At 43.1% G+C, this 26987-nt stretch overlaps 1 protein-coding gene across 1 annotated transcript in view; it reads right to left on the reverse strand.

Annotated features, from left to right (window-relative positions):
- Positions 1 to 26987, reverse strand: part of MAN1A1 (mannosidase alpha class 1A member 1) — a 286634-nt gene that overhangs the window by 34991 nt on the left and 224656 nt on the right. The window contains exon 8 of the mRNA XM_088480988.1: positions 1717 to 1832. Coding sequence (XP_088337114.1) covers positions 1717 to 1832 — 116 coding nt within the window. The remainder of the gene's footprint in view (positions 1 to 1716; positions 1833 to 26987) is intronic.

A 26987-nucleotide genomic window follows, 5' to 3' on the forward strand; every position in this document is an offset into this window, starting at 1 on the left:
GACTTTGCCTTTAGTCCATTTGCGAGTTGAAAATCATGCCTAAACTCTCCTGAGATGGTCATCTCGACCATTCTCGATTCTTAGTAAATTTACCCCTAGGAGTCAATAGAGACATAGCACTGGAAATTGTTTTTTTTACAACAAAAAAAAAATTTAATAAGGAGTTCCCAATGACACCTTTGTCCCGACAGCCAATTACATTGTGGGTGGTGTGGCTGGCTTAGCATCTGAGGGGAGCCACGGTCAATAGCCTTCACTCCCATTTTACAGAGGTGCTGCAAGACCAGTTTTTATCTTTTTTTGATTTTGTCTAAAGACAAATACAATTTAAAAATCCTGTGAATTGAAAGATTTTCTAGTTGATAAAGATTTTTTTTTACAACAACAACAACAAGTTGTATGGCTTTTCCAAATGTAAAAATTTTGTCCATTTCCCTCAGGATTAAAATCAGCAAGAATGGCATTGAATTAGATATGCAAGACATCCCAGTGGATTGTGACAGTATAAACAAGGGTGAACTGAGGGTATTGGGTTTTATTTACAGTTTTTTACATTTTAATGTTTATACCCTTCACTAGGAACCCAGGGGTTGTCAAGTTTCTATAGCATCCAGCATACACAGACCAGGAGTATCAGAAAGAAAGTATGTTTGTTTTCTGCAAATCCTACTCTTTAAAGCAGGGGTGGGGGAACCTTTTTTCTGCCGAGGGCCATTTTGATATATAGAACATTATTCACGGACCTGGTGCAGACCATGTCACACGGGACGGGGCCACAATCGCCGGTGATTACAGCGATGCCCTGAAGCATCCTCAGGTCACACGGCTGTAAGGGCAGCGGTGTGACCATCTGAATCATCATAAGGATGCTCCAGGCGGCACTGCTGCACAGATTCTGGCTGCAGGTTGCCATTCTAGGCACCCTGCTAGCCAGATGAGTCTAGCAGAAAAAAGCTGAGAGCCAGAACAAAATGATTCCGAGGGTCTTATACGGCCCCCGGGCAGGAGGTACCCAATCCTTGCTTTAAATAGAGGATCCAGTCCTCTGCTCAACACGACTGCAGACTCACAATATGATAGGGGTACCTAAGCTCTAGTATTGTGTTATGGGATATCCAACCCAGCCTATCTGATCTTTAGCATGGGATACTCAAGCTCGCTGTCTCTCTGCTTCAAAGAGAACAAGCCCAGGATGTAAAGCGCTGATGCTCTTTACATACTAGTGGAGCTTTACTTATTCATTGCAATAGCCCATTCATTACAATGGGGTTGAAACATTTTGGAAATCTTACTGAAAATCTCAGTGCTTACCATGTCCAGATACATTTACCAATGCATGTGACCGCAATTAGCATCGACAGTCGGTATATCACAAATGCAGTTTTACCACCAGCAGGGCAACTGCCCTAAAGATCTGCCCCAAAGTGTATATTGCAAATTTTATGCAAATAAAGAATTTATACATAATATCCAATTGTGTTGATTTTATTATGTACTGAAGTCTTTGCATATTCTGTTTTACATTCATTTAGACAGACTATATCTAATAAACTTAAAACACCAAAAAATCATTAAAAGGTAGAAGGCAAGGAAACAAAACAAATGACACATGAATGTACAAGTCATGTGCCTATCATGCAATCAGAGATAGCAGAAAGGATGGACAATGTGCGGATGGATAGAGGTTTTTCGAAAGGATGTGTAATTTTGAATTACCTGAACAGCATCATAATATAACTTATTGGCTTCCTCATCAGTCTTGTCTGACATTAGCCATGCCTTTAGCAAGTATTCATAGAAGCTATCTCCAAGTCCTCCCACAGACACATGATCTGAAAGTAAGAAAGGGAAAAATAAAAAATGGAGGAGTGAGAAAACATCATAGCCCATTTAAAATGGTCTAAAACAAATTATAAAGGATTTCTTCCCTTTAAAAGATATGCTAGCTTCTGTAGCTATTTGCTCCCATTTGTATCTTTATGGAAACTGTTTACACACATGTATATTCAAAACTATACCAGGAAGTCATCCATGACTAATATTCAAGAGGTCTGAATATTGTTTGAGGTATGAGTACCTAGTGAATTTAATAGAATGCCATATTTGATATGCACCAATACTGGCTCAGGTCAAAAATGGCAGGTGAACTTTATTCACTTCTAGCTGAATTTTCAAGCAATTTCTTTTAACAACTAGGCCTCCCTTGTCAGTTAGGTTTGACTATATTATATGCACATCTGAAAACTGCTAACAATGTTTTTCCAATTTTAAAAGCCCTTTTATTACATAAAGCAATTGTTGACATTTCAGTCAATATGGCGTGTAATACATTCCTTTTGTTATCAATTAAATGTGTGATGATACAAACTGCAGCATGTTGTGAAATTTCGGCTTCAGACGCCTGGCTTAAAAAGCTATACTGCCAGTTTACCTACCCAAAATTCAATTTTGAAGGAAAGCACATTTTTTAAGTATTATTTTTATTATATTACACTGTACAAACAGAAGGCTAATTTATTAGCAAAGAGCATAGTTACACTTGGCAGACTTTCTGATTGAATACAAAATACAATACTAATTTACACCTACGAAGGAGTTCAGTTTCACAACATAGGCGAAAAAAAAAGCTTTCCACAACAGAGAAGAGAAAGAGTAACATACAAAATAATTACATATCTGTAACTACTATTCATCACTCTTTGCTATAGCCAGACACTAACATTCCCACTGCAATTTAAGTATGGTGATTACAATGCGGTAATTACAAACTCCACATCTTTGAACACCTCAATTTACTGGGTGTTAAGCTATTACTATCCATATAGCTTAATACATGCACATCATTTTTAAGCAAAAGTTTCTAAATTATTCACTAAATATGCTTTGTGTTGAAAGTGTCTTACCAGGAATATCCATTTTTATCCTAACAATGAATACAAACACGTTTGAGTAATCAATCATTTCAAGGCATCTCATTTAAATGACTTAACAGTCATTAAATGAAATCAATAGAATGGCACAGCAGTCTTAAATGAAACAAATAAAAGAAATCAACAAAAATCAGGTGCAAGTACGGAAAACAAAGAGCTAATTTTGTATGCAACAGTCCTTGGAAGAGATCGGACTTAATAGGTAATAAAAGCAGATGCAAACCACATGTGCAAATACATATAAAACACTCTAAAAAGGTTGAGATTTTTACTTAATTTGTGTGTCATTAAGGGTTGTTATTTTTTGTTATATTTATTGCTGCCGGCAAGGGGTTGTCTCTCTGTCCAAAGTCACAGAAAAAGTTTGCATATTACTCTGTGCACAAGGGAGAAAGAAAGACCTTTTTAAGCATCATTTTAGTACATATAAAATACTACCTGTTTACTTTGTGGTTCACTAAATATAAGTGTTTGAAATAGGAAAGGTGTGCTTGTATACATTTGCAAAAAGAAGCAGAAAGAGCTTTTAAAAGTAAATCTATTTTTTTGCTCTTTTGTGCATTTGAGACATATACGCAAGCCCTATTAAAATAAAAAAAAAACCATTAATACAGTGTGGTTAACACAGACAGAACTGTTAAATAAACTTTTCTAACTCTAGAAACCCCTGGGGAAGGGTGGTGGAATGTATTTCAAACAATATGATGAAATAAAATGTAACATTTTTGTATAAGCTAAAAGACATCTTTAGATTGACAGGAAATTATATGCGAGAGATTGAAAGTATAAATTGACCAGATGTGTAAATAGCCACTCAGTAAATAACACGCTACTGTATCTGGATGTAACTGGCTGGTGATTAAGGGAAGTCACTGACATCTTGCTTCGATCACACATGAACATAAATAAATCTATATTGATGTGTGTATGTGTGTGGGGTGGAGCTTGAACAACAAAGTGACTGAAAGCAGCTACAGATTGCTCCATGGTTTGTACTATTAAAAAGCAGTTCCATCATCTTCTATTTTGGCGCTTCTGCCGTCATCATCCTTGCCCCATTACTGCCACAAAGTACAGTTGAGACACTCAGGGCTCTACTGACGAATCTTCGGAGGTTGTTGTGCCCATCTGCAAAACTCTGTACACCACACCTCAAGACATACTGGGTGTAATAACAGTACCAGGCTCACCACAACAATTACCATCATTAAAACATAAATGTTGCATATCACCAAATTTAAACTCCCACAGCCTTCACTTATACTTTTCCCCTCTGCACAATAGATACATTCATGGTGCCTTCTGCCGCCAAGTTGCAGACACTGAACTTATCCGAGCCATACATGAGACTATGTAAACCCTTATGCAAAACCAAGCAGAGCATTTATGTATGCGATCACGAAATTAAGAGCACCTCACTTCTACAGTCAGGCAAGTCTCAACAAATTAACATTGTATTGGTGGGATTATTCAAGAACTCACTAAATTAAAAACAAATACCCATAAAGCACAAGTCCCAAGCACAATTGTTAAATAAGTTTGACATTGAAAATTGGTCTCGTCGTAATAACTTTCATGGATTCTGGCAGCACCACCAGATGCAAGGTACCATTCTGATAAATATGTACTGCCAGACCTCCCTTCACTTTTACATGGATCTGCTGAACTAAACCCCATGGAGACTGAACTCTGGTGATGTCTAGGTCAATTTAGAAGCAACTATAGACCAAGGACTATTATATATAACTTTATAAGTGGTCATTATCTGGCTGGCCATAATGAAATTGGGAGCACTACAATAGAAAGGCATGTACTTTATCTTCCAAGAATATGTGGCGGAGGTGACAAGTGTTTGCAAGAAAATGTCCCCAATATATTCAAATTCTAAAAGCAGGACATAGATTTGCTTAGTTATACCCTGCATGGCCTCATAATTGATAGCAACAAGGATTTTACTATCCCAAAGGATGCCCAAACATACCTTCAGAAGGGAAGCAATCGGGAAGCCGACTGCCTAAATACCGGCAGCCGGCTTCCTGACTGTCATATCCCGGCAAGGGTGAAGTGCCGGGCGTCTAGATGTAGACGCCCGCATTTCCCCGACGCCGGGAGACCGGCGCCCGGCATCCCGATCGTAGCGATGCCGGGTGCCGTGAGCGGACAGCCGCGCGGGGGGGGGGGGGGGAGGGTTAGGTTTAGGGCTCGCGGGGGGGTACTTAGGGCTAGGCACCCCCCCGGGAGGGTTAGGCTAGGGGGAGGGAGGGTTAGGGTTAGGCATCCCCGGGGGGGACTTAGGGTTAGGCACCCCCGGGGGACTTAGGATCAGGCAGCGGGGAAGGGGGTGGTTAGGGTTAGGCACTTGGGGGGGAAGTTAGGATTAGGCACCCCTAAGGAGGGTTAGGTTAGGTTAGCATGTACGGGAGATGATCGATGTCGGAAACGACCAGCGGGCACGCATCGCCGGTCATTTCCGACCTAAATGTGCCCGATACATGCGCAATTTGCTAGCGATTGCATGATAACGACAAGTTATCGTGCAATCACCTGCAAATATTGCTAAATGGATACCCCCCCTTAAGATATAGAAAGTAACTGTGCATCTTGGTAAAACCATGCTGCACTGCAGGTGGGGCAGATGTAAAGTGTGCAGAGATTAGATTTGGGAGGGGCATGTCCAAACTGCCATCTAAATTGCAGTGTAAAAATAAAGCTGTCCAGCATTTGTGGGCTACATGCAACAGCAGCCAGTATTTACCCCACATGCAAAACAAACTAACGTATGTATTTGCACCCCTTTCATTGCTACATGATTTGTCCAGGTACAGAGTTACTTATCTTACTCTTTTCCCAACTCTGAATCAGGCCCACTGTGTTGTGTGTGCATCTTCACTTACAGCCCTGATATACATTTTTTTTTTTAAATTTGTCAAGGCTCTACCTTGGCATGATGACCCTAGAAGTAAAATAGTTGACATGTTTATAATCATTTCTCTTCTGTTAAGACAAAAACATTTCCTTTGCTTCTGGTCATCCTAACAAAATATTGGTCTCTCTGGTGTGTGAGGGACGGGTGGTGGGCTGGACAGATATTGGGTATTAAAATATCTCCCGGGGAAAGGTTCTAACTTGCATTAATAAACTTGGGGCAGATGTGACATTTCTCAAAGAGACCCAGCTCACTGACATGGAACATAAGAAATTGAACATGTTCAAATAGCATGTTATCCTATTATTTTTTCAATTCTAAAGTCAGAAGCGTAACTATTTTACTGCACAAAAATGTTCAATGTGAAAAACAAATATATTGATCCAGCTGGTGATATATTCTTCACATTACTATAGAAGGTAATCGCTATATGCTTTAAACAAAAATCTATACAAGAAATAAACTTTATACAGTTTTTAATGCTCAAATTATTTTCAATGGAGAATTCAAAATAAGAGACATTGTAAGGATGATCATCAATACAAAATAGGCATTTCCTACAGAAACTAGGATTTACTGGCTACTTGTGAATACCTGACCCCTCCCCACATCTTGATAATGTATTGCTATTTTAATCATTGTCTTGGAGGGTTCTGGGAAAATATATTCAGCAGCATCTCTAACCATCCACTTGTAAGGGTAATTATACAGGACCAACAACACGTCCTAGGAGAGCATAATCAATGGCGATTCCCTGTCCGTGTGGAAAATTCTCAAAAATGTAAAGGCATACTGTAAACAGCCTGGATTAATTTATATCACAGTAATCAGGACCACTTTCATCATCCAAAGTCTATTCTGACAGACATTTTAGGTGAAACTTAAGCTGCATACACACGTAAAGATTTTCTGTACAACCATCCAACTAGACGATTTGTTGGAAAGAAAATTTGGTAAGGTATGAAAGCAAAAGACAATCAGTAATTTGCTCCCAAACGCAAGAAAATGGACACAAACTATTGAACAAATTGTTTTGATCAAACATTTATCAAACTTGACTGACGACCATTTTCATGTTTTCTGGCTGACGACCATTTTCATGTTTTCTGGCATTTAGGAGCAAATTGCTGATCATAATTTACTCCCATACGTTACCAGATTTTCATTCCAACCAATCAACTAGTTGGATGGTTGGACAGAAAATCTTTACGTGTGTACCCAGCTTAAGAGGCAAATTTATTTATTTTGTTAAAAAATATAAAAAGGATCAGCCAGTAGCATACCCATAAAGACCAATCTGACCTCTTACTGCTGGTTTTCAATCCCTGAACTAATCCCGCCAACTTTATCAAATAAAACCAATTCTAAAAAAAAATTAAGATAGTTTGATCATATAACGCAAATAGGCAAAAAATATTTATATGCAGGCTGGTGCCAATTTTCCAGATTTGGCATCTGTTGCCTAAATTACTGCAGGGGAACATGGGGCCATAAATATTTTGATATTTTGAAAAAGAATGGCAATACTGTACAATATACAGGAGAAGAGCTAGTCTCTATACTACATTTTATTATTTTTATTACCGGTTATTTATATATCACATACATATTTTGTAGTTTATAACAGAGAATATTTGGCCATTCTCATAAGTCTCTGCCCCAAAGGAGCTTACACTCTATTCCCTACCACATGTATAGTCACACATATACGGATTCTGATTTTTGTTGGGAGTCAATTCACCTACCAGTATATTTTTGGAATGTAGGAGGAAACCTACGCAAGCACAGGGAGAATATACAAACGCCAGACAGTTAGGGATGTGGTGGAAAACGAACCTAAGACATCTGAAAGGCAGTAATGCTAACCCTTACACCATCTGTGCTGGCTAACTACCTCATATCTCTCCAACACAATTTAATAAACATACTAAAATTATTCACTTCAGAAGAGGTGCAACAGGCAATCAAATGGTTGAAGCTGCTGAAATCCAGGGACGTGATGGCCTAAGTGCATAGTCCTGTAAACTGTACTGATATGGGAAACAGTGCTGTGCAGCTCTATTCATTTTAGTGGGATTTCTACATGCAGTACACCACGCCTCTGAAATTAAAGGGACAGCAAATGAATGGGCCACTTAAATGGGAAAAATACATCATAAAGTTGGAACTGATCGTGTTGACCCCTAAAGGGCAATGCAAGCAATTAGAGAAGTTTTGTGTTTTGAAGATTTAAAAGATGTTTTCTAGTAGGGAAACTAGGAAATGGGTTTAGTTGTACTTTAAGAATACATTTAAAACTTAGATTCTACTTTTTTATGGGAAGTTTATTTCCTAATGCTATTCTTTCACTTACAAAACATAATACCAAAGACATACTGAATGTACCGTTCAACTTATATCCCTTTCAAGCATACTGAGATTCCCGGGATTTTGGCTTGCCTTGGCCAAGATTCCCGGGTCTCGCGTATGTCTGAAAGGCACCAACCCGGGAAAACATTCCCGGGTTGCCGCCCCTGAAATTGACCAGGGTATTTCCCAGGACTTAAGTCCTGGGAATATAACCCTGCTCAAGTCTGAATGGTGCAACCCGGGATTTTACTCCCGGGATGCACCTAGCAGCTTCTGATTAGCTGGCATGGGCTGCCTGCTGATTACATCATCAGAGGCAGCTGAAGAGACGCCGCACATGCAATGATACGTGTGGTGTGTGTGCTCTACCCGCGAGTGCTGTCTATAGAGTGTGTGTGTGTGTGTGTGTGTTGGGTGCCTGCTGCCTGTAGTGTGTGTTGGGTTTAAACCTGAGATGGGAACGTGCATGTCATGTACCTGGAGGACTGCCCCTGTGCTGCAAAGAGTCCTTATCTGTAACGTCTCAGGAGACACTGTAGCGCTTTCCCTAATCCATGGAATTCTAATAGGTACCTGTGAAAGCGTCCATAAATGACAAAACTGTGAAAAACAATAAAAAAAAAACCTGCTTATGTCTGAAAGGGGTTGACCCGGGAATTTCCTGGGTCTCAGGTGTAGTGTGAAAGGGGATCTCGGCCACAAACTTAGGATTTTGCAGAGTAGAAAAGCCGGGTCTGAGCAGGGTAATAGCAAGGTCTTATGTCTGAAAGTGGTATTTATCTTATGGCTCTTTGGTGTAATCTTAAAAAACTGTTCAAAGAAATCATCTGTGTGTTTATTTAACAAAGTAATTATCTGCCCTTTACAGAGCACTGACTTCAATACTGTAAGAAGTGTTTAACATTCAAGTTTACTTGTACTGTTTTTCCAAGCATGGACCAGAACATGTCAGAAAATGCAGGAAAAAGCACAATCCCTTAATGTACTGTGTACTTAGTACACCATTAGGACGCAACAATTGGGCAACAGTATGTAATCTGGGTAAAGGTCCTATCCTGTAGGACCTCTGTCTTTTGCCTTTTTTACCTAGATTATGTACTGTTGCCTAAATGTTGCATTTTTACATGCAGGCCAACTTGGATGATTTTGTCAAGATTTGCCTGTAAAGAGATGACTTCACTGAAATATCTATCATAGATATCTATCAGTGTATACACCCAAAATAGTTTGCCATGCAGTACAGAAAGTTGAAGGGAAAGCCATCAGCGATATCTTTGGTGGTGCAGGTTGTACAGTGTGTATGCAGCATTAGAATTGGCATTTATTGTCACCAAGGGAATTGGTATAGTAGCAAATTAATAGGGGTATTCAATATGGGGAGAAAACTCAGTTTTTGCGATGTTTTCGCACCTATGACGTCATTACCGCAGATTTTGGTTTTACACCGTATTCAATTTCAAAGACTTTTCGCAGGTTCGAAAAGTCTTTGAGAAAAAACAGGGATAACTTTTCACCACTGAATAGGTGTCGAAAAAAAGTGCAGAATTGGGGTTTAGGGGTGCAGGCTTAAAAAAAATAGCCTGCACCCTTCAGAATGACCCCTTGAAATGATCTGTGTCAGAAAAATAAAAATAATAAAATCGTGACACCCCAAAAAAAGCACTTTGAATTTGGGGGCCAAAAAAAAAAAATGTTGGGGAACAAAGTAAAAAAATAGCGAACTTGACTCTGGGGGGGGGGGGTCCCCAAGTATGCCCCAGGTGTTTTTTTTCATTGCAGCTCCTTGCGGCAGGTGGGTTTTTCACGATTTTTTCAAGTCTCTTTAGCAACTTTAAAATATGGTGACCCCCATTTTCAAGTACCTCAAATTTGCTGGGCATAGTTATTTTTCCCCCCCAAAAAATCTAAATGCTCTTCTGCACCACTTTCTTCAAAGTCGCATTTATGCACTTGCCGCGCTATTAGAAACCCCGACTTCCTTCAGGAGTTAAAAAGCGATCCCCCATGTGTAGACATCTTTAGGGGGGCCCCTAGAATATTTCCCGAAAATTCCCGTTTTTGTTATCCTGTAAAAAAAAATTTGTAAAAAAAAAAAAAATTACATAAGGTCCCATTCAAACCCCTCCCCCCCAAAGCCAAACCAGCCCCAGGCTTGCTGCCAGTGGTGGTTTCTAAAAATACGGGGAACAAAATGTGTAGGGTTCCACTGTATTGTAGAAACCAATACCAGGCTGCAGGGACTAGTGCTGGTTTTAAATATAGGGGGCAAAAACGACGTGGGGTACCCCCTATATTTAAGACCAGCACCAGACCCAACGGACCGGGGTGTAATGCCACAGCCCGGAGACCCAGTCACCGGGGCTCCAGGTCCAAAGCATTACAATCCATGGGATTAAAAAACAAAAAACAAACGCATTTAGCCGATCCACGCAACACAGCTATCTGTATGTGTGTTGTCACACATACAGATAGCTCCCGATTGCCTGCTATCGGCAGGCATAGCTGTGTTGCGTGGATCAGCTAAATGCGTTTTTTTTTTTTTTTAAATCCCATGGATTACTGCGGAGACCAGCGCTGGATTTAGGCGAGTATGAAATCCTCCTTGCAGGACCAAGATTTAAGGATCTCTACTGGAGAAGGGGACAGAAACTTCTGGTATAGGTAAGTATGTGTGAATGGGTAGGTGTCTGTAATAAACTTATACTGGGCATGGTGTGTGTGTTTTGTCTTTTTTAACTATTTATTTTACAGTGATATTACAGGTGCTGCATGTCTGCTGGCATTTGTAGTTCCACAAGTGCAAAATGGCAGGCATGCTGGCACTTGTAGTTCCACTGTATTAGCCCCATACCCACCGCTACAGGGGTATGGGGATGAGCCCCAGGCTTCAGCATTTAAGCCTGTGGTGCTAGGGAGAGGGGGGACCCTTTTTTGGGGGGTCCCCAACTCCCCCAAGATCACCGGCTTGCGCTGACCGACTTGGGGTGTAATGCTTTGGACCTGGAGCCCCGGTGATTGGGTCTCCGGGCTGTGGCATTACACCCCGGTCCGTTGGGTCTGGTGATGGTCTTAAATATAGGGGGTACCCCACGTCGTTTTGGCCCCCTATATTTAAAACCAGCACTAGTCCCTGCAGCCTGGTGTTGGTTTCTAAGATACGGTGGAACCCTACACATTTTGTTCCCCGTATTTTTAGAAACCGTCACTGGCTGCAAGCCTGGGGCTGGTTTGGCTTTTTTTTTTTTTGGGGGGGGGGGGGGGGAACCTTATGTAATTTTTCCACTCATTTTTTTTTACAGGTTAACTAAAACGGGAATTTTTGGGAAATATTCTAGGGACCCCCTAAAGATGTCTAGACATGGGGGATCACCATGGGTACCCCCATTTTTAACTACTGAAGGAAGTCAAGGTTTCTAATAGCCGCGGCAGGTAAAAACACCTTGCAAAAACCCAACTTTCTTTTGCAGGCAAAAATGGGGTTACCCATAGTGATCCCCCATGTCTGGACATCTTTAGGGGGGTCCCAGGCATATTTCCCGAAAATTCCCATTTTTTTTCCTTAAATGGGATCAAGGGTAATTTTTTAAAAAACAGGGCTAATTTTTCTAAGCACTATAGCAAGTGAAAAAAAATGCAGAATAGGGGTTTGGGGGTGTAGGCTTATAAAAAATAGCCTGTAGGTTTGGGAATGTCCCCTTAAAAGGAAATGTTCAAAAAAAAAAATGTCCTAAAAAAAATCGGGACACCCTTAAAATAAAAAAAAATTTGGGTTTAAAAAAAAAAAAATTTGGTAAAAAAAAAAAAAAAGTAAAAAAATTATTTCTGGTGGGGTCCCCAAGAATGGGGCGGGTGTTTTTTTCATTGCGCAAAGTAGCGGCAGGTGCATTTCTGCAGAATGTTTAAATTACCTTTAGGGACTTAAAAATATGCTAGTACCCATTTTCATGTACCCCAAATTTGATGAGACCACTTAAAAAAACAAACAAAAAAAAACCTAAGTGCTCTTCTGCATCACTTCTTCAATGTCGGGGAAAAAAAACACCTGCACGGCTATTTAAAAACCCAGACTTTCTTCTGCAGGCAAAAACGGGGGTACCCATAGTGATCCCCGAGGACTGGACATCTTTAGGGGGCTCCTACAATTAATTCCTGAAAATTCAAGGTTTTTTTTGCCGATCCAAGTATAGCCGGGAACAGTTTTCGATGATTTCAAATTGAATACGGGGATAAGCGGGAGCGCACGCGATACTTTTTCGCTGGCAAAACCTCCGATGTGCGGCGAAAACCTCGCTGGCGAGATTAACGTTTCATATTGAATACCCCTCTAAGACTAAGAATACATGGTGTGAATCACTTGTACTCAGTACGCGTGACTCACGCCAAGATTTGTTATGTTTAATCTGCTACTTTATACCAATTCCCTTTGTGACAAAGAATACTAATCCAAATACAGTACTTCGCACACTATTAGCGACTTAGTGAAGTAATATGCAAAATTTGGGAAAAAGTATGCAAGCATGGGAATTGCTACCCATAGCAGAGCAGCTAATGCTGGGCACACACTGGCAGACATATTGGCCGATCAATTGATCGGCCAATATATTAAGTGCCCATCGACCAGTGTGTACCAGCGATACGGTCTGAACGACGTCGCTCACTGACATTGTGTCGGCTGTGCTGCACATATATTGGGGCATTGTGCTGTGTGTCTAAGCGGTCAGACTACCGCCCGTACACTTGATGCAGAGCCGTGGGGAGGGGGGCACATAACGCATCCCTGGCCAGAAGACAAATGATGGTTGTTCAGTGTGTATGAGCAATCATCATCTGCAGATCACTCGATCTGCAGATATCTGTTAAGTGTGTACCCAGCTTTAGTCGTATCTGGCAACTTGCGCAAAAAAGGATAAGTGTATGAGGATACTTCTGCAATTTTGTAATAGTCATTACTCTGTAAATCTAAATATGTTTCAAAGTAGTTATGGCATTGTATCTGAAAGTATGTAGATTCATATCTAAACATATGAAAAAATATATATATTTTTTTTATAACAAATGTCAAGGTTTCCTCTGATCAATTGAAAAGATGGGAGGGTATTAAATGGTTCCCATCAGTAGCTAGTAAATCACCACAAAGCTATAAAAAAAACAGAGAAACAAAACAGAGAACAAAATGAAATACCCACAAGCTTTATTTATCAAAAGAATGGTTATATTTAATATTTATGCAATATTCATATTAAACCATTGCTAACCAATGAACTTGAATTGATGTTTTCCCTTGGGTGCTTCTCAACAGTATAGAGCTTTTTCCTATGGGTTGGGTATGAAATGCCGACGTCCGGAAAGCCGCCTGACTAAATCCCAACGCTACAAGCCCGAATGCTGAAGATCCTGACTGGGGCTGGTAAGTACCCTAACCCTTCCCTCCCCCCCTAACCCTCCATTAGCGGTGCCTATCCCTAACCTCCCCCCTGGGGTGCCTAACCCTAACCCACCCACCTCCCCACACCCTAAACCTCCCGGTGTGGTGCCTAACCCTAACCTCCCCCCAGGAGTGCCTAAACCTAACCCCCCCCTTCCTCCCCGCACCCTAAACCTAACCCTCCCGGGGTGGTGCCTAACCCAAAGTCCCCTTGGGAGTCCCTGAACCTAACCCTAACCTTCACCCCCCTGCACGGCTAAGCGCTAACACTGCCCGGCTTACCTTCGTTCGGGAAGCCGTTGGTCTACATTCCGGCGTCGAGATATAGACGGGCGTCTGTATTTCGACGCCTGTCTTTATTCCCGCATCGGTATTTAGATGCCAAAATTTAGACAGACGGCTTCCTGGCCATCGGCATTTTGACTGTATCCCCTTTCGTACATATATACCCATCACTCACTCTATTATATTATGTACTGGTAAGTAATATAGTAAACCCAGGATTGGTGGAACTACTTTACATTCAATAGGGATTTGCTGATTAACATTGTCTGCTTCTCATATTTCGTGACCTGAATGCTGCCATTCCTGGGTATACTATTGTACAACTTTGTGGAGGGCACCAGGATCATTTAAAAAAAAAAAATCCAATTGCGAGGGCCATTCTTTTCAAATATATATGGGATTATAAGTAAGGATGGCTATACAATGCAAGACATGTATTAGCAGCAATCACTTACATAACGGTGCATAAGAGTACATATAGGAAAGCAGAATTTAATGAGACATACAGTCACAAATTCAAAGAAAATGCAAGAACTGTTACATGCAAAACTCGCACTTCATTTTTAAGACCTTCACAATCCTGTACACAATTACCATGGAAATCCTCCTCATTATACAATAATTTGGTGAAAAAAAACAAAACAAAAAACAAGTGTAGTTCTAAAATCTAGACATCTGATAAACTGATGAAGCAGTCTGGTTCTTGAGACCTAGCAAAGTTCTTTAAAAACCTTTATTTGTCCCTTGGTTACTGTTCTGAAGACAAACAATTCTGCTTAAGTAATATTATGAATAGCGATATATATTTGAGAGAAACAAAAAGACTGACAAAGGCACAAAAGTTTCATTGTTAAAGCTCTGTACTTATTAAGCCCTGTAGTGATGGGCTCTGCTTGACTCATTATCTATCAGCACATACAGCCAGAATCGCTTTAGAATTTCTTGTTATTGTGTAAGAACGTTATTCAAGTGATGTAGTTTTTACAATCTGGGAATCTTAAGTTCTTTTCTACCAAATACTTCTGATCCCCAAAGTTAATTTACATTCAAGAATAAGTAGATAAAACTTGGCCAGCCCCCAAAAATTAACTTTGGAAAACCTACAAGTTAAAAATTTCAAGACTGAGTTTCCCTAAAAACCTATGAGTTAGGGACAACAACATAAGAGTCAGAAATGTGTAAGGTACAATCACTCATCCGTACAGCATACTGTACCAACATCAAAAGGTAGAGATTTTATTAGAGACTTTAAACAGCCCAAATGACCTGCTAAATAAACCTAGACACTGTCAGTTGCAATAGATACAGTGCATCCAGAAAGTATTCACAACACTTCAATTTTTCCACATTTTGTTATGTTACAGCCTCACAATTCTACACACAATACCCCATAATGACAACGTGTAAAAAGTTTTGAGAGTTTTGCAAATTTAATAAAAAAAAAAAAAAAAAAAACCACTAAGAAATCACATACATAAGTATTCACGGCCTTTGCCCTGAGACTCAAAATTGAGCTCAGGTGCATCCTGTTTCCACTGACCATCCCCTTGAGATGTTCCTACAGCTTAATTGGAGTCCACCTATGGTAAATTCAGTTGACTGGACATGATTTTGAAAGGCATACACCTGTCTATATAAGGTCCCACACTTGACCGTGCATGTCAGAGCACAAACCAAGCATGAAGTCCAAGGAAGGGTACAGAAAAATTATCTGCTACTTTGAAGGTCCCAATGAGCACAGTGGCCTCCATCATACGTAAATGGAAGAGGTTCGGAACCACCAGGGCTCAGGGAGGTGACCAAGAACCCGATGGTCACTCTGTCAGAGCTACAGCATTCCTCCGTGGAGAGAGGAGAACCTTCCAGAAGGACAACCATCTCTGCAGCAATCCACCAATCAGGCCTGTATGGTAGAATGGCCAGACAGAAGCCACTCCTTACTAAAAAGCACGTGGCAGCCCACCTGGAGTTTGCCAAAATGCACCTGAATGACTCTCTGGTCTGATGAGACAAGGACTGAACTCTTTGGCGTGAATGCCAGGCGTTACATTTAGAGCAAACCAGGCACCGCTCTTCACCAGGCCAATACCATCCCTACAGTGAAGCAAGGAGGTGGCAGCATCATGCTGTGGGGATGTTTTTCAGTGGCAGGAAATGGGAGACTAGTCAGAATAGAGGGAAAAATGAATGCAGAAATGTACAGCGACATCCTGGATGAAATCCTGCTCTAGAGCGCTCTTGACCTCAGACTGGGGTGACTGTTCATCTTTCAGCAGGACAACGACCCTAAGCACACAGCCAAGATATTAAAGGAGTGGCTTCAGGACAACTCTGTGAATGTCCTTGAGTGGCCCAGACTTCAATCCAAATGAACATCTCTGGAGAGATCTGAAAATGGCTGTGTACAAACACTTCCCATCCAACCTTATAGAGCTTGAGAGGTGCTGCAAAGAGGAATGGGCGAAAATGCCCAAAGATAGGTGTGCCAAGCTTGTGGTATCATGTTCAAAGAGACTTGAGGCTGTAATTGCTGCCAAAGTGCATCAACAAAGTATTGAACAAAGGCTGTGAATACTTAGTGTCTTGTAAAAGTATTCACCCCCCCTTTGCATTTTTCATGTTTTGTTGCCTCACAACCTGGAATTAAAATGGATTGTTTGAAGGTGTGCATCATTTCATTCACAGAACATGCCTACAACTGTGAAGTTGTGTTTTTTTTATATTGTGAATCAAACATTTAGGACAACATAACAGAAAACTTCAACGTGCATAACTATTCACCCCTCTAAAGTCAGTACTTTGTCAAGCCACCTTTAGCGGCAATTACAGCTGCAAGTCGCTTTGGATAAGTCTCTATGAGCTTGCCACATCTTGCCCTTGGGATTTTTGCCCATTCCTCAAGGCAATACTACTCCAGCTCCTTCATGTTGGATGGTTTCCGCTTGTGAACAGCAATCTTCAAGTCTGACCATAGATTCTCAATTGGATTGAGATCTGGGCTTTGACTAGGCCATTCCAACACATTTAACTGTTTCCCCTTAAACCACTCGAGTGGTGCTTTAGCAGTATGCTTCGGGACAGGTTCCTGCTGGAAAGTGAACCTCCATCCCAGTCTCAAATCACAGGCAGACTGAAACAGGTTTTGCTCAAGAATATCCCTGTATTAAGCACCATCCATCTTTCCCGTGGCCCCCTGCTGCTGAAAAACATCCCCACAGCATGATGCTGCCACCACCATGTTTCACTGTGGGGATGGTGTTCTTGGGGTGATGGGATGTGTTGGGTTTGCACCAGACATAGCGTTTTCCTTGGTGGCCGAACAGTAAAATTTTAGTCTCATCTGACCAAAGCACCTTCCTCCATACATTTGGGGAGTCGCCCACATGCCTTTTGGCAAACTCAAATCGTGTATTCTTATTTTTATCACTAAGTAATGGCTTTGTTCTGGCCACTCTTCCATAAAGCCCAGCTCTATGGAGTGTACGGCTTATTGTGGTCACATGCAGATATACACCAGTCTCTGCTGTGGAACTCTGCAGCTCCTTCAGTGTTACCTTTGGTCTCTGTGCTGCCTCTCTGATTAATGCCCTCCTTGCCCGGTCTGTGAGTTTAGGTGGGCAGGTTTCTTGGCAGGTTTGTTGTGGTACCATGCTCTTTCCATTTGATGATGATGGATTTGATGGTGCTCCGGGGGATCAAAGATTTGGATATTTTTTTTTATAACCCAACCCAGAATTGTACTTTTCAACAACTTTGTCCCTGACTTGTTTGGAGAGCTCCTTGGTCTTCATGGTGTGATGCCTCTTGCTTAGTGGTGTTGCAGCCTCTGGGGCCTTTCAGAAAAATGGGATTTTGGTACCTACCGGTAAATCCTTTTCTCTGATTCCACAGGGGACACTGGAGGTGCTTACGCTGGGGTATAGAGGCGTGGATAGCTGGAGCCGGCACTTTAAATAATTTAGAAGTGTGAAGCTCCTCCCCCTCTATGCCCCACCAGCCCTCAGTTTAGAAAATGAAGACCGAGAGGAGATGGAGAATAAGCGGAGTGAAAGGGAGAGAAGAACACACAATCAAAACATACAACATACGGAACAAACCGAACAGGCAGGCGAAGAGCGCTGAGGTGGGCGTCCAGTGTCCCCTGTGGAATCAGAGAAAAGGATTTACCGGTAGGTACCAAAATCCCATTTTCTCTTTCATCCACTAGGGGACACTGGAGGTGCTTACGCTGGGGACGTCCCAAAGTTTTCCCCACAGGCGGGAGCGCTCTGCGGCGCCTGCAGAACAAGGCGGCCAAAACGGGATGCCGAAGAAGCAAACGTATCAAACTTGTAAAACCTGACAAACGTGTGAACTGAAGACCAAGTAGCCGCACGGCACAATTGTGACAATAGGCTGATTGATATGAAAAGCCAACACAACCTTGGGAAGAAAGGAGGCTACCGTCTGGAGTTCCGCCCTATCCGCATGAAACACAAGGTAAGGTGGCCGACAGGACAGAGCACCCAATTCCGAAACACGACGAGCCGAAGAGAGAGCCAGGAGGAGGACAGTCTTCCAAGACAAGTACTTAAGATCAACCTCCTCCAAAGGTTCAAACATGGGCGACTGAAGAAACCGAAGCACTAAGTTTAGGTCCCAGGGAGCTATCGGAGGTACAAAAGGAGGCTGCACCCGCAAGACTCCTTGATGAAACGTCTGCACCTCAGGAATGAGGGCCAATTTTCGTTGAAAGAAAATGGAAAGGGCAGAAACCTGCACCTTTAGAGTTCCTAGCCGAAGACCAGAATCCAGACCCGTCTGAAGGAAAAGCAGAAACTGGGACAACCGAAAAATTCGAGACGGAAGACCCCGACTGGAACACCATGAGATATAAGCACGCCAGATGCGATGATAATGCGCAGCCGAAACTGGTTTCCTGGCGCGTAGCATGGTAGGAATAACCGCGTCCGGGATGCCCCTGCGTCTTAGGATATCGGTTTCAAGAGCCACCCCGTTAAACGCAGTTGCGCCAAATTGGGGTGTACGAATGGGCCCTGCTGTAGAAGATCCGGGCGTAGAGGAAGGGGCCACGGATCTTCTGACAATAGGGGCCGAAGGTCCGAGAGCCAACTTCTCCGAGGCCAGTTCGAAGCTACAAGAATTACAGAGGCTGTTTCTTGTTTTATCCTTTTTGGAAGACGAGGAGGAAGCGGAATCGGAGGAAAAAGGTAAACGAAGTCGTAGATCCACGGACTTGTTAGGGCGTCTACCGCTGCCGCCTGCGGATCCCGAGTTCTTGAGACGTATACTGGGAGCTGACGATTCAATCGCGACGCCATGAGGTCCACCTGAGGACATCCCCATCGACGTATCAGCGCGTTGAACACCTCTGGATGAAGCATCCATTCCCCGGGATGCATATCCTGTTGACTCAGGTAATCCGCTTCCCAGTTGTCCACACCCGGTATGAATACCGCCGACAGGATTACTGACTGTCTTTCGGCCCACCGAAGGATCTGAGTTACTTCCCGCATAGCCATGCGACCCCGAGTCCCTCCTTGGCGGTTGATGTAAGCAACGGCCGTCGCGTTGTCGGACTGAACTCTCACCGGACGAGTCTTTAGCAAGTCTTTTGCCTCTATCAGAGCATTGTAAATCGCTCTGAGTTCCAACACATTTATGGGCCACTTCTGTTCCAGAGGGGACCATCGACCCTGAAAGTGATGATCGAGGACTACTGCTCCCCATCTTCGAAGGCTGGCATCTGTTGTTACGATGATCCAGTCCCACACTCCGAATCTTCTGCCCGCTAACAGATTGGTGGATTGTGTCCACCAAAGAAGGGCCACTCTGGTACCGGGTCTCAGACGGATCTGTCGATGAAGAAGCAGATGAGACCCTGACCCCTGTGATAGCAGTTCCAGCTGAAACACCCTGGAGTGGAATCGGCCGAACTGTAGCGCCTCGAAAGCTGCTGCCATCTTCCCCAAGAGGCGCAGACAAAGAAGCAGGGGCATCTTTCTTGTTCTGAGGACCAGCTGAACTAACAACCGGATATCCCGGGCCTTGTCTATTGGAAGAAAAATCCGTATCCAAAAGGCCGTATCCAAGATCATGCCCAGAAACAGAAGTTTCTGGGACGGATTGAGATGTGATTTTTTGAAGTTAATTATCCAACCGTGTTGGATTAGGGTCTGATATGTCAGTAAGGCCTGATTTGATAGAAGAGATACCGATGGACCCTTGATTAGCAGGTCGTCCAAATAAGTGATTATGTTCACTCCTGATGACCGAAGGAGAGCGATCATTACTGACATAAGCTTGGTGAAGACGCGGGGAGCCGAGGATAACCCGAACGGCAATGCCCGAAACTGATAATGATCCTTCAATATGGCGAAACGCAGAAAAGCCTGGTGAGGTTCCCAAATGGGGACATGGAGATAGGCATCCTTGATATCCAGGGATAATAAGAACTCCCCTGGTTCCAAGCTCGCTATAACTGACTGCAGAGACTCCATTTTGAAGCGATAAATCTTCAGATACAGGTTTAAAGACCTGAGGTTTAAGATAGGCCTGACCGAGCCATCTGGTTTTGGTACTACAAACAGGTTTGAGTAAAACCCCAAACCTCTCTGATGTTCCGGGACCGGAACTAGTACAGATGATACTACTAGAGACCGGATAGCCTCCTGTAAAACCCTGGCCTTGCTTGCAGGCGTTGGCAGACTTGTGGTGAAGAACAGAGGTGGAGGGGGGACTTCAAAGTCTATTCGGTACCCCAGGGAAACTAGTCTGCGGATCCACGGTTCTGTAGAGGTCTGATTCCAAACCTGTTCAGGCGGGCTCCTGCTGCAGGAGGTCCCAGATGGGACGGAAGACCGTCATGCCACGTGCTTTTCCGCTGGTTTAGGCTCTGGTCTACGTGCAACGGGGTGTGGACGACCTCTACCTCTGCCACCTCTATGTTGCGTGGGAGCACCTCTGGCTCTACCATGAAAGGAATGTGGCGCACGAAAGGAATGTCCATTATACGATCTCCTGGGAGCTGGAGCAACCGACGGAAGGAAGGAAGACTTACCCCCCGTGGCCTGGGATATCCATTTGTCCAGTTCCGGGCCAAACAGCAGATCGCCTGTGAAAGGTAAACCCTCGACCGCACGCTTGGATTCTGCGTCCGCTTGCCAAGCGCGCAACCAGAGGGCTCTGCGGGCTGAAATAGCAGAAGCGGATATGCGAGAACTAATCTGACTAATATCTTTCGAAGCTTCTCCCAGGAAAACTGCAGACTCACGGATGTGTTCTGCTAGTAGACGTAACTCTGCTCTTGATGTACCAGAGTCCAAACCTGTAATCAACTGGTCAGCCCAGCCGACCACTGCCTTGTTAACCCAAGCGGTAACAAGGGTGGGTCTAAGTTGAGCCCCCGCTGCAGTATAAATTGATTTTAGCGTTGTCTCCAACTTACGATCCGAAGGATCTTTTAGTACTGTAGCTTCCGGTACTGGGAGTGCTGTTTTCTTAGAGAGACGGGAGACTGACGCATCGACTGGAGGGGGTGTCTCCCACTTTTCCATCATGGTTGATGGAAAGGGATAAGTAGACGGAAACCGGCGCGGAATTTGGAACCGTTTATCCGGTTGCTTCCAGGCCACTGAGAGCTGCTGTTGCAGCTGCTGTGAGAACGGAAAAACCGTAGAGCTCTTTGGTCGTTCATGAAATAATTCACACTCCTGGGATGCAGGTAGTACATCCTCAGGTAGATTCAGAACTTTTCTGACCGCCAAAATTAGAGATTCCACCCCTGGAGAGGTGGACTCTAATTCTTGAAATTAAGCGTCCTGTAACGCTTCCTCCAATTCCCCTTCTTCTGTTTCCTCCGTAGCGAGGAATTCTTCGTCCGACTCTTCTGATTGGAGAACCGTCGCCAGAGTACGCTTTTGTGTCGGTCTTTGGTAGGAAGTGGAGGGTGCAGGCACCACTGTACCCATCACCTGTACCAGGGTGTCTAGAGACTTGGTTAGCCCTTCCACCCAGGGAGGTTGAGACCTACGTGCCTCGGCTAACTCAGACGTTAAATCCGTCATAACTCCAACCATGTCAGCGGCCCATGGGGGAGCAGGTGCGGCCGTAATAGCCATAGGTGGATCTATTGCTATACAAGCATCACATAAAGTGGACCCAGCAGCATGCGGCTTGGATAGTTTGTTGTTACACTTAGAACAGACAAACATCTTTTGAGCCGCTTTTGTTCTGTTTGACATGGATACACACAGTCACTCAGACACAGAGGGACAGCAGTAAAAAGAGAATAGAACAGAAGGCTGGTAGGGGACACAGAGGAAGAGGCACTCCCCACTCCTTCCCACAGATTAGATTCCCTGCCAAACACCCCAGCTACTCACAACTTCTCTGCCAGGGATGTAGCCAGGAGAATCAGCCTTCTGTAGTCACTGCATACAGCCTGTAGTGGAGAGATGCAGTTCTTTTTTGAGGTTAACACAGCAGCCACGCTGTACATGCAGCTCTTGCCGCGTTTTCTAGCCAGGGAGCCACTCTGGAGACAGGGAGCCCGCGCTGTTAGGCTCCGCCCCCTTTCTCTATGCCCTAAGGGCTAGAAAATGGCTGCCCCCGCCTGCAGGATCCTCTCCCCTCTGTGCAAGCCCCGCTGAGTAGGAGCCGTTAGCCGCGCTCATCAGCGGGGAGAGAGATTACTCAGTGAGCAGTGCTATCGCGCTCTATCAAGCCAGCGCTGGCCGCAGAACAGGGGACTGGGGATGCGCAGATGATTTATACTCACTGCGCTCCCCTCCGGACGGCTCCTCTGAAACAGCACTCACAGGATCTTCTTTCTTCCGTGTGTGTGTGCTGTGTGCGGCAGTAAGGAGCTGTCAGATGCTTTTAGTGAAGCACTGCACACTCCTTCCTGCAACCCAGAAGGTTAACAGGGTGCCAGTAACCCGGACCCCACCTTTAGAGAGGTGGCGAAGGGTACTAATAAAAGAGTGTAAAAGATGTTAGAAATAATAAAATAAAAAAATATATGTTAAATAAAAGAAATAAAATAATTGACTTGCTGGAGCACAGCAGGTTGTGACCAGCTCCAAGGCACATTTTCTAAACTGAGGGCTGGTGGGGCATAGAGGGGGAGGAGCTTCACACTTCTAAATTAAAGTGCCGGCTCCAACTATCCACGCCTCTATACCCCAGCGTAAGCACCTCCAGTGTCCCCTAGTGGATGAAAGAGAAAGGTGTGTTTATACTGACAGATCATGTGACACTTAGATTTCACACAGGTGGACTTCATTCACTAATTATGAGACTTCTGAAGGTAAATGGTTGCACCAGAACTTTTGAGGGGACTTCATAGCAAAGGGGGTGATTACATATGCACATGCCAATTTTCAGAATTTTATTTATAAAGATTATTTTTTAATATATTTTTTTCTCATTTCACTTTACCAAAATTAGACTATTTTGTGCAGATCCATCCCACAAAATTCAGATTAAAAAAAAAAATTAATTACAGGTTGTAATGTAACAAAAAAGGTAAAAAGCCAAAGGGTTGAATACTTTTGCAAGGCACTGTATTTACATGTGATTTCTTTTTTTTTTTTAATTAAATTAGCAAAAATCTCAAAGAAAACTTTTTCACGTTGTCATTATGGGGTATTGTGTGTAGAATTTTGAGGACAAAAAATGAATTTATTTGGTAGAAACTTATGGTCATTCTTTGTTGAAGGGAGAGCAAAAGTATAAGAAGTTGATAAGAGATGAGATCGTGCAGGGGCCTGGGGAGTACAGTGTTTCCTCCTCTACTGGCCTGTGTGGAATCTATTGAAAAAACTCAAGGCTATTTGTTTGAAGGGAGAGGAGGACCACCAGGTATGGCGTAAAATACTCTTGTTGGGGAATGTAGGGTGTCAGGAGTGGTACAAAGGAAGGACGGGGAAGTTTTAATGGTGCCCATTTGTCATTCCACAGATTCTGTGATCTTAAGTAAGCTCATGCATGATCAAGATAAACAAATCCCTGGAATGGCAGGTGACCAGAGAGCTAAATCAGCTAGTACCCACTGTTGTCCCCTCAGCACAACAGGCAGGTCCTCCCTAATCCACACACAGTAAAACTGCCACAGTCCTCAATTACCCACCAGGCAGCCAGTATACATTGTTGCAAGTCCACATTGTTGCAAGGACAAATGGGTAGATGTACTAATGCTTGGAGAGAGATAAAGTACCAACCAATCAGTTCTTAACGGTCATTTTTCAAACATAGGGATGGATTCAATTAGATGCATAAAGCCATGGTCCACGAAAAAGTTTAGCCTATTGCCGCTTTTCGCCTGTTTGCGTCTTATCTCCAAATTCAATTCCAGGACGTTTTCACCTAAGCGGAAACTCAAAGCACTGAAATAGGTGGAAACGTTTCTCCAATGAATGGCAGTCAAATGTGGGGAAATGATTCAGAACCCTTTGGACACCCCCCAAAGGTCAAATCAGCCAAAAAAACCCCTCAGAAAACCCCCAAAAATACGTAATTGGGGTGAAAATTAAAAAAGTGGGGGGACAAGGATAAAAACTGGCGAAATAGGTTTCTTGGGGGGCTGTTTGGATGGGCCAGGTGGTTTGCAGGCGCTTGCAGCAGGTGGATATTTAACATTTTTTAAAAGTGCACTTTAGAGCCCCAAAAATATGCTAGCACCCATTTTCAAGTACCCCTAACTTGACTGGACTATTTATTTTAACCAAAAAAATACTGTTCTCTATCATTCTTCACTGCTTTTACAAATATGCTTTTAAAAAGCATTTAACACAACTTAAGCACACAAAGTATATTAGGGCTAATAGCACACATCTGTAATGAATTTCCAGTGTCAGATCATCTTATTTTGGGGTAGAGACTGATTCCCCCAATGTATTCAATACTTTCCGCCTGTTATGCATTCACCTATTTGCGTTTTCGCCTGTTCTACAATTGATTAAGGCGAAACGTGGGGACGCGCATGCCGTGAATCCGTGTCCCAAACAGGCGAATGCGTCGGAAAGTACAACAGCCATAAAGTCTGGGACATTTCGCGGCTAACTGAATACGGGCCATAGACTGTGAAGTGGCAGTTAGGAGTGGATTATTTGATAATTTATCTCTCTCCACAGTTTAGTACATTTCCCCCTCAATCTTTCATAGAACCTGAAGCTGCTCATAGCCTGACTAGCTTTCCTTTAGTGTAGCCAGCAGCAACAAGTGTATCATTGAGCCGCCATGCCACCAAGATGTAATTTTCAGTTGCACAGCCCTTAAATAGTAAAAATGCTCTAATTCATTATTATTAACCTTTGTTTACATGTCAACACAAGGGTCGATCTACACAAAGGCATAAATAATACAAGATTACATTAGTACAAGGTGAAACATTTAGACACATACAGATAATTACAACCTGCAATATACATAATTATAGAAGGAGAGAGGACCCTGCTTACATTCAAAAGAGAAAATAGGTAGATGCAAAGCGGGAGTAAGGAGCATAGTAGTGGGGGTAGAGTTAGGAAAAGGGGTGGGAGGCTTGAGTGAAAAGGTGAGTATTAAGTGCTCGTTTAATTGGCTGAGAAGCTAGGTGATAGTCTCATTGAGCGTAGGGCATTCCAGAGTTTGTGTGCAGTGTGGGAGAAGTTGATCAGGGAGGAGAAAATACGGAGGACATTGGAAGAGCAGAGCGGGCAACAGGGATTGTGTGTAGATGAGGTTGGCAATGGATGCAGTTGGGGGAAGGGGGTGGTCAATGGCTTTGTAGGTAAATGAGAGGAGTTTAATTTTGCAAAGTATAGAGAGTCAGTATAAAGAGGGCAGCAGAGGTGAAGTGGCGAAATATGAAAATGAGGTGTAGTTGGAGGATTGAAAAGGGTTAAGATGAGAGTGGGAAAAGACGTGAGAAGTAGTTTACAGTGACCAAGGTAGGAAATACCTGTAAGTGCCTAGATGATCACTTTAGTGGCTTTCAGGGTGAAAGAATTCAAGAAATATGATGGATATGAAAGTGGCAAAATAATAAAGGGACTGAGTATGAAGGGTGACGCGTGGTGGAGGGATGGTGGAAGTCAATGATGCCTAGGTAGCAGACTTGGAAATGGAGGACACTTGTCAACTGAAAGGGGAGGAGAACTGAGGACCTTGAAGAGGGGAAAGAATGATTTCAGTTTTATAGAGGTTAAGTTTCAGGAATGGTCACAGGAGGACATGTAAAGTTGTGTTCTGTCAGCACACCCATTTTATCAAAGGCAGAATTAGCTGATGAGCACTCTATGGGAACATGTACAGTGGGAGAAAAATGGAGGAGTAAGGATGATAGATCTTTGGGGAACACACACAGTAAAAGGTAGAGGAGGGGAGGCAGAGAAGGAGCAATTGGACAAATGAGAAGTGTTATTGAAGCCAAAAGTAGGAGGGGCAGTTGACAGCAGTGTGTCAGAGGACAAGAAAAGGGTATGTATTTAGCAGTGAGGAGGTAATTTGTAATCTTGGTAAGCTCAGTTTCCTTGGAGTGGAGGGATGGGAAACCAGGCTGGTATGGGTAAAAGAGGGTACGTAAGAAGATTACATAATTGGGTGACATTTATACTAGCAATAAAGCTAAGTGAACATTTAAAGACCAATGACTTTAAGATTATCATTAAACAGAGATTTTAAGACATGACCATATCAATCTAAACAATCACAAATAATACACATTTGTTTTAAAGGTGCTAACTTTTTACATATGGTATAATGCAGTGCTCTCTACATTTATTACGGGTTGGGTACGGGATCCCGTCTGCCAGAATACTGACACTGCTTCCCGTCAGTAGGGATCCTGACATGTGCTGGTAAGGTACCTAATCCTCCACCTAACCCTTCCCTCCTGCAGCCTAACCCTAACCTTCTCCCCGCAGCAGCCTAACCCTCCCCTCCTGCACCCTAACCCCCCTCCCCATAGCCTAACCCTAATACTTACCGTTGGAATGCCAGCAACCAGGAATCTGGCGCCAGTATTCTTAGACCACTGGGATGGTGACTACTTCCCTTTCTTACAAATTTAAAATGGTATCAACATGAA

Source organism: Taudactylus pleione, unplaced genomic scaffold, assembly GCF_031769625.1.
Source record: "Taudactylus pleione unplaced genomic scaffold, aTauple2 ptg000259l, whole genome shotgun sequence".
Taxonomy (NCBI): Eukaryota; Metazoa; Chordata; class Amphibia; order Anura; family Myobatrachidae; genus Taudactylus; species Taudactylus pleione.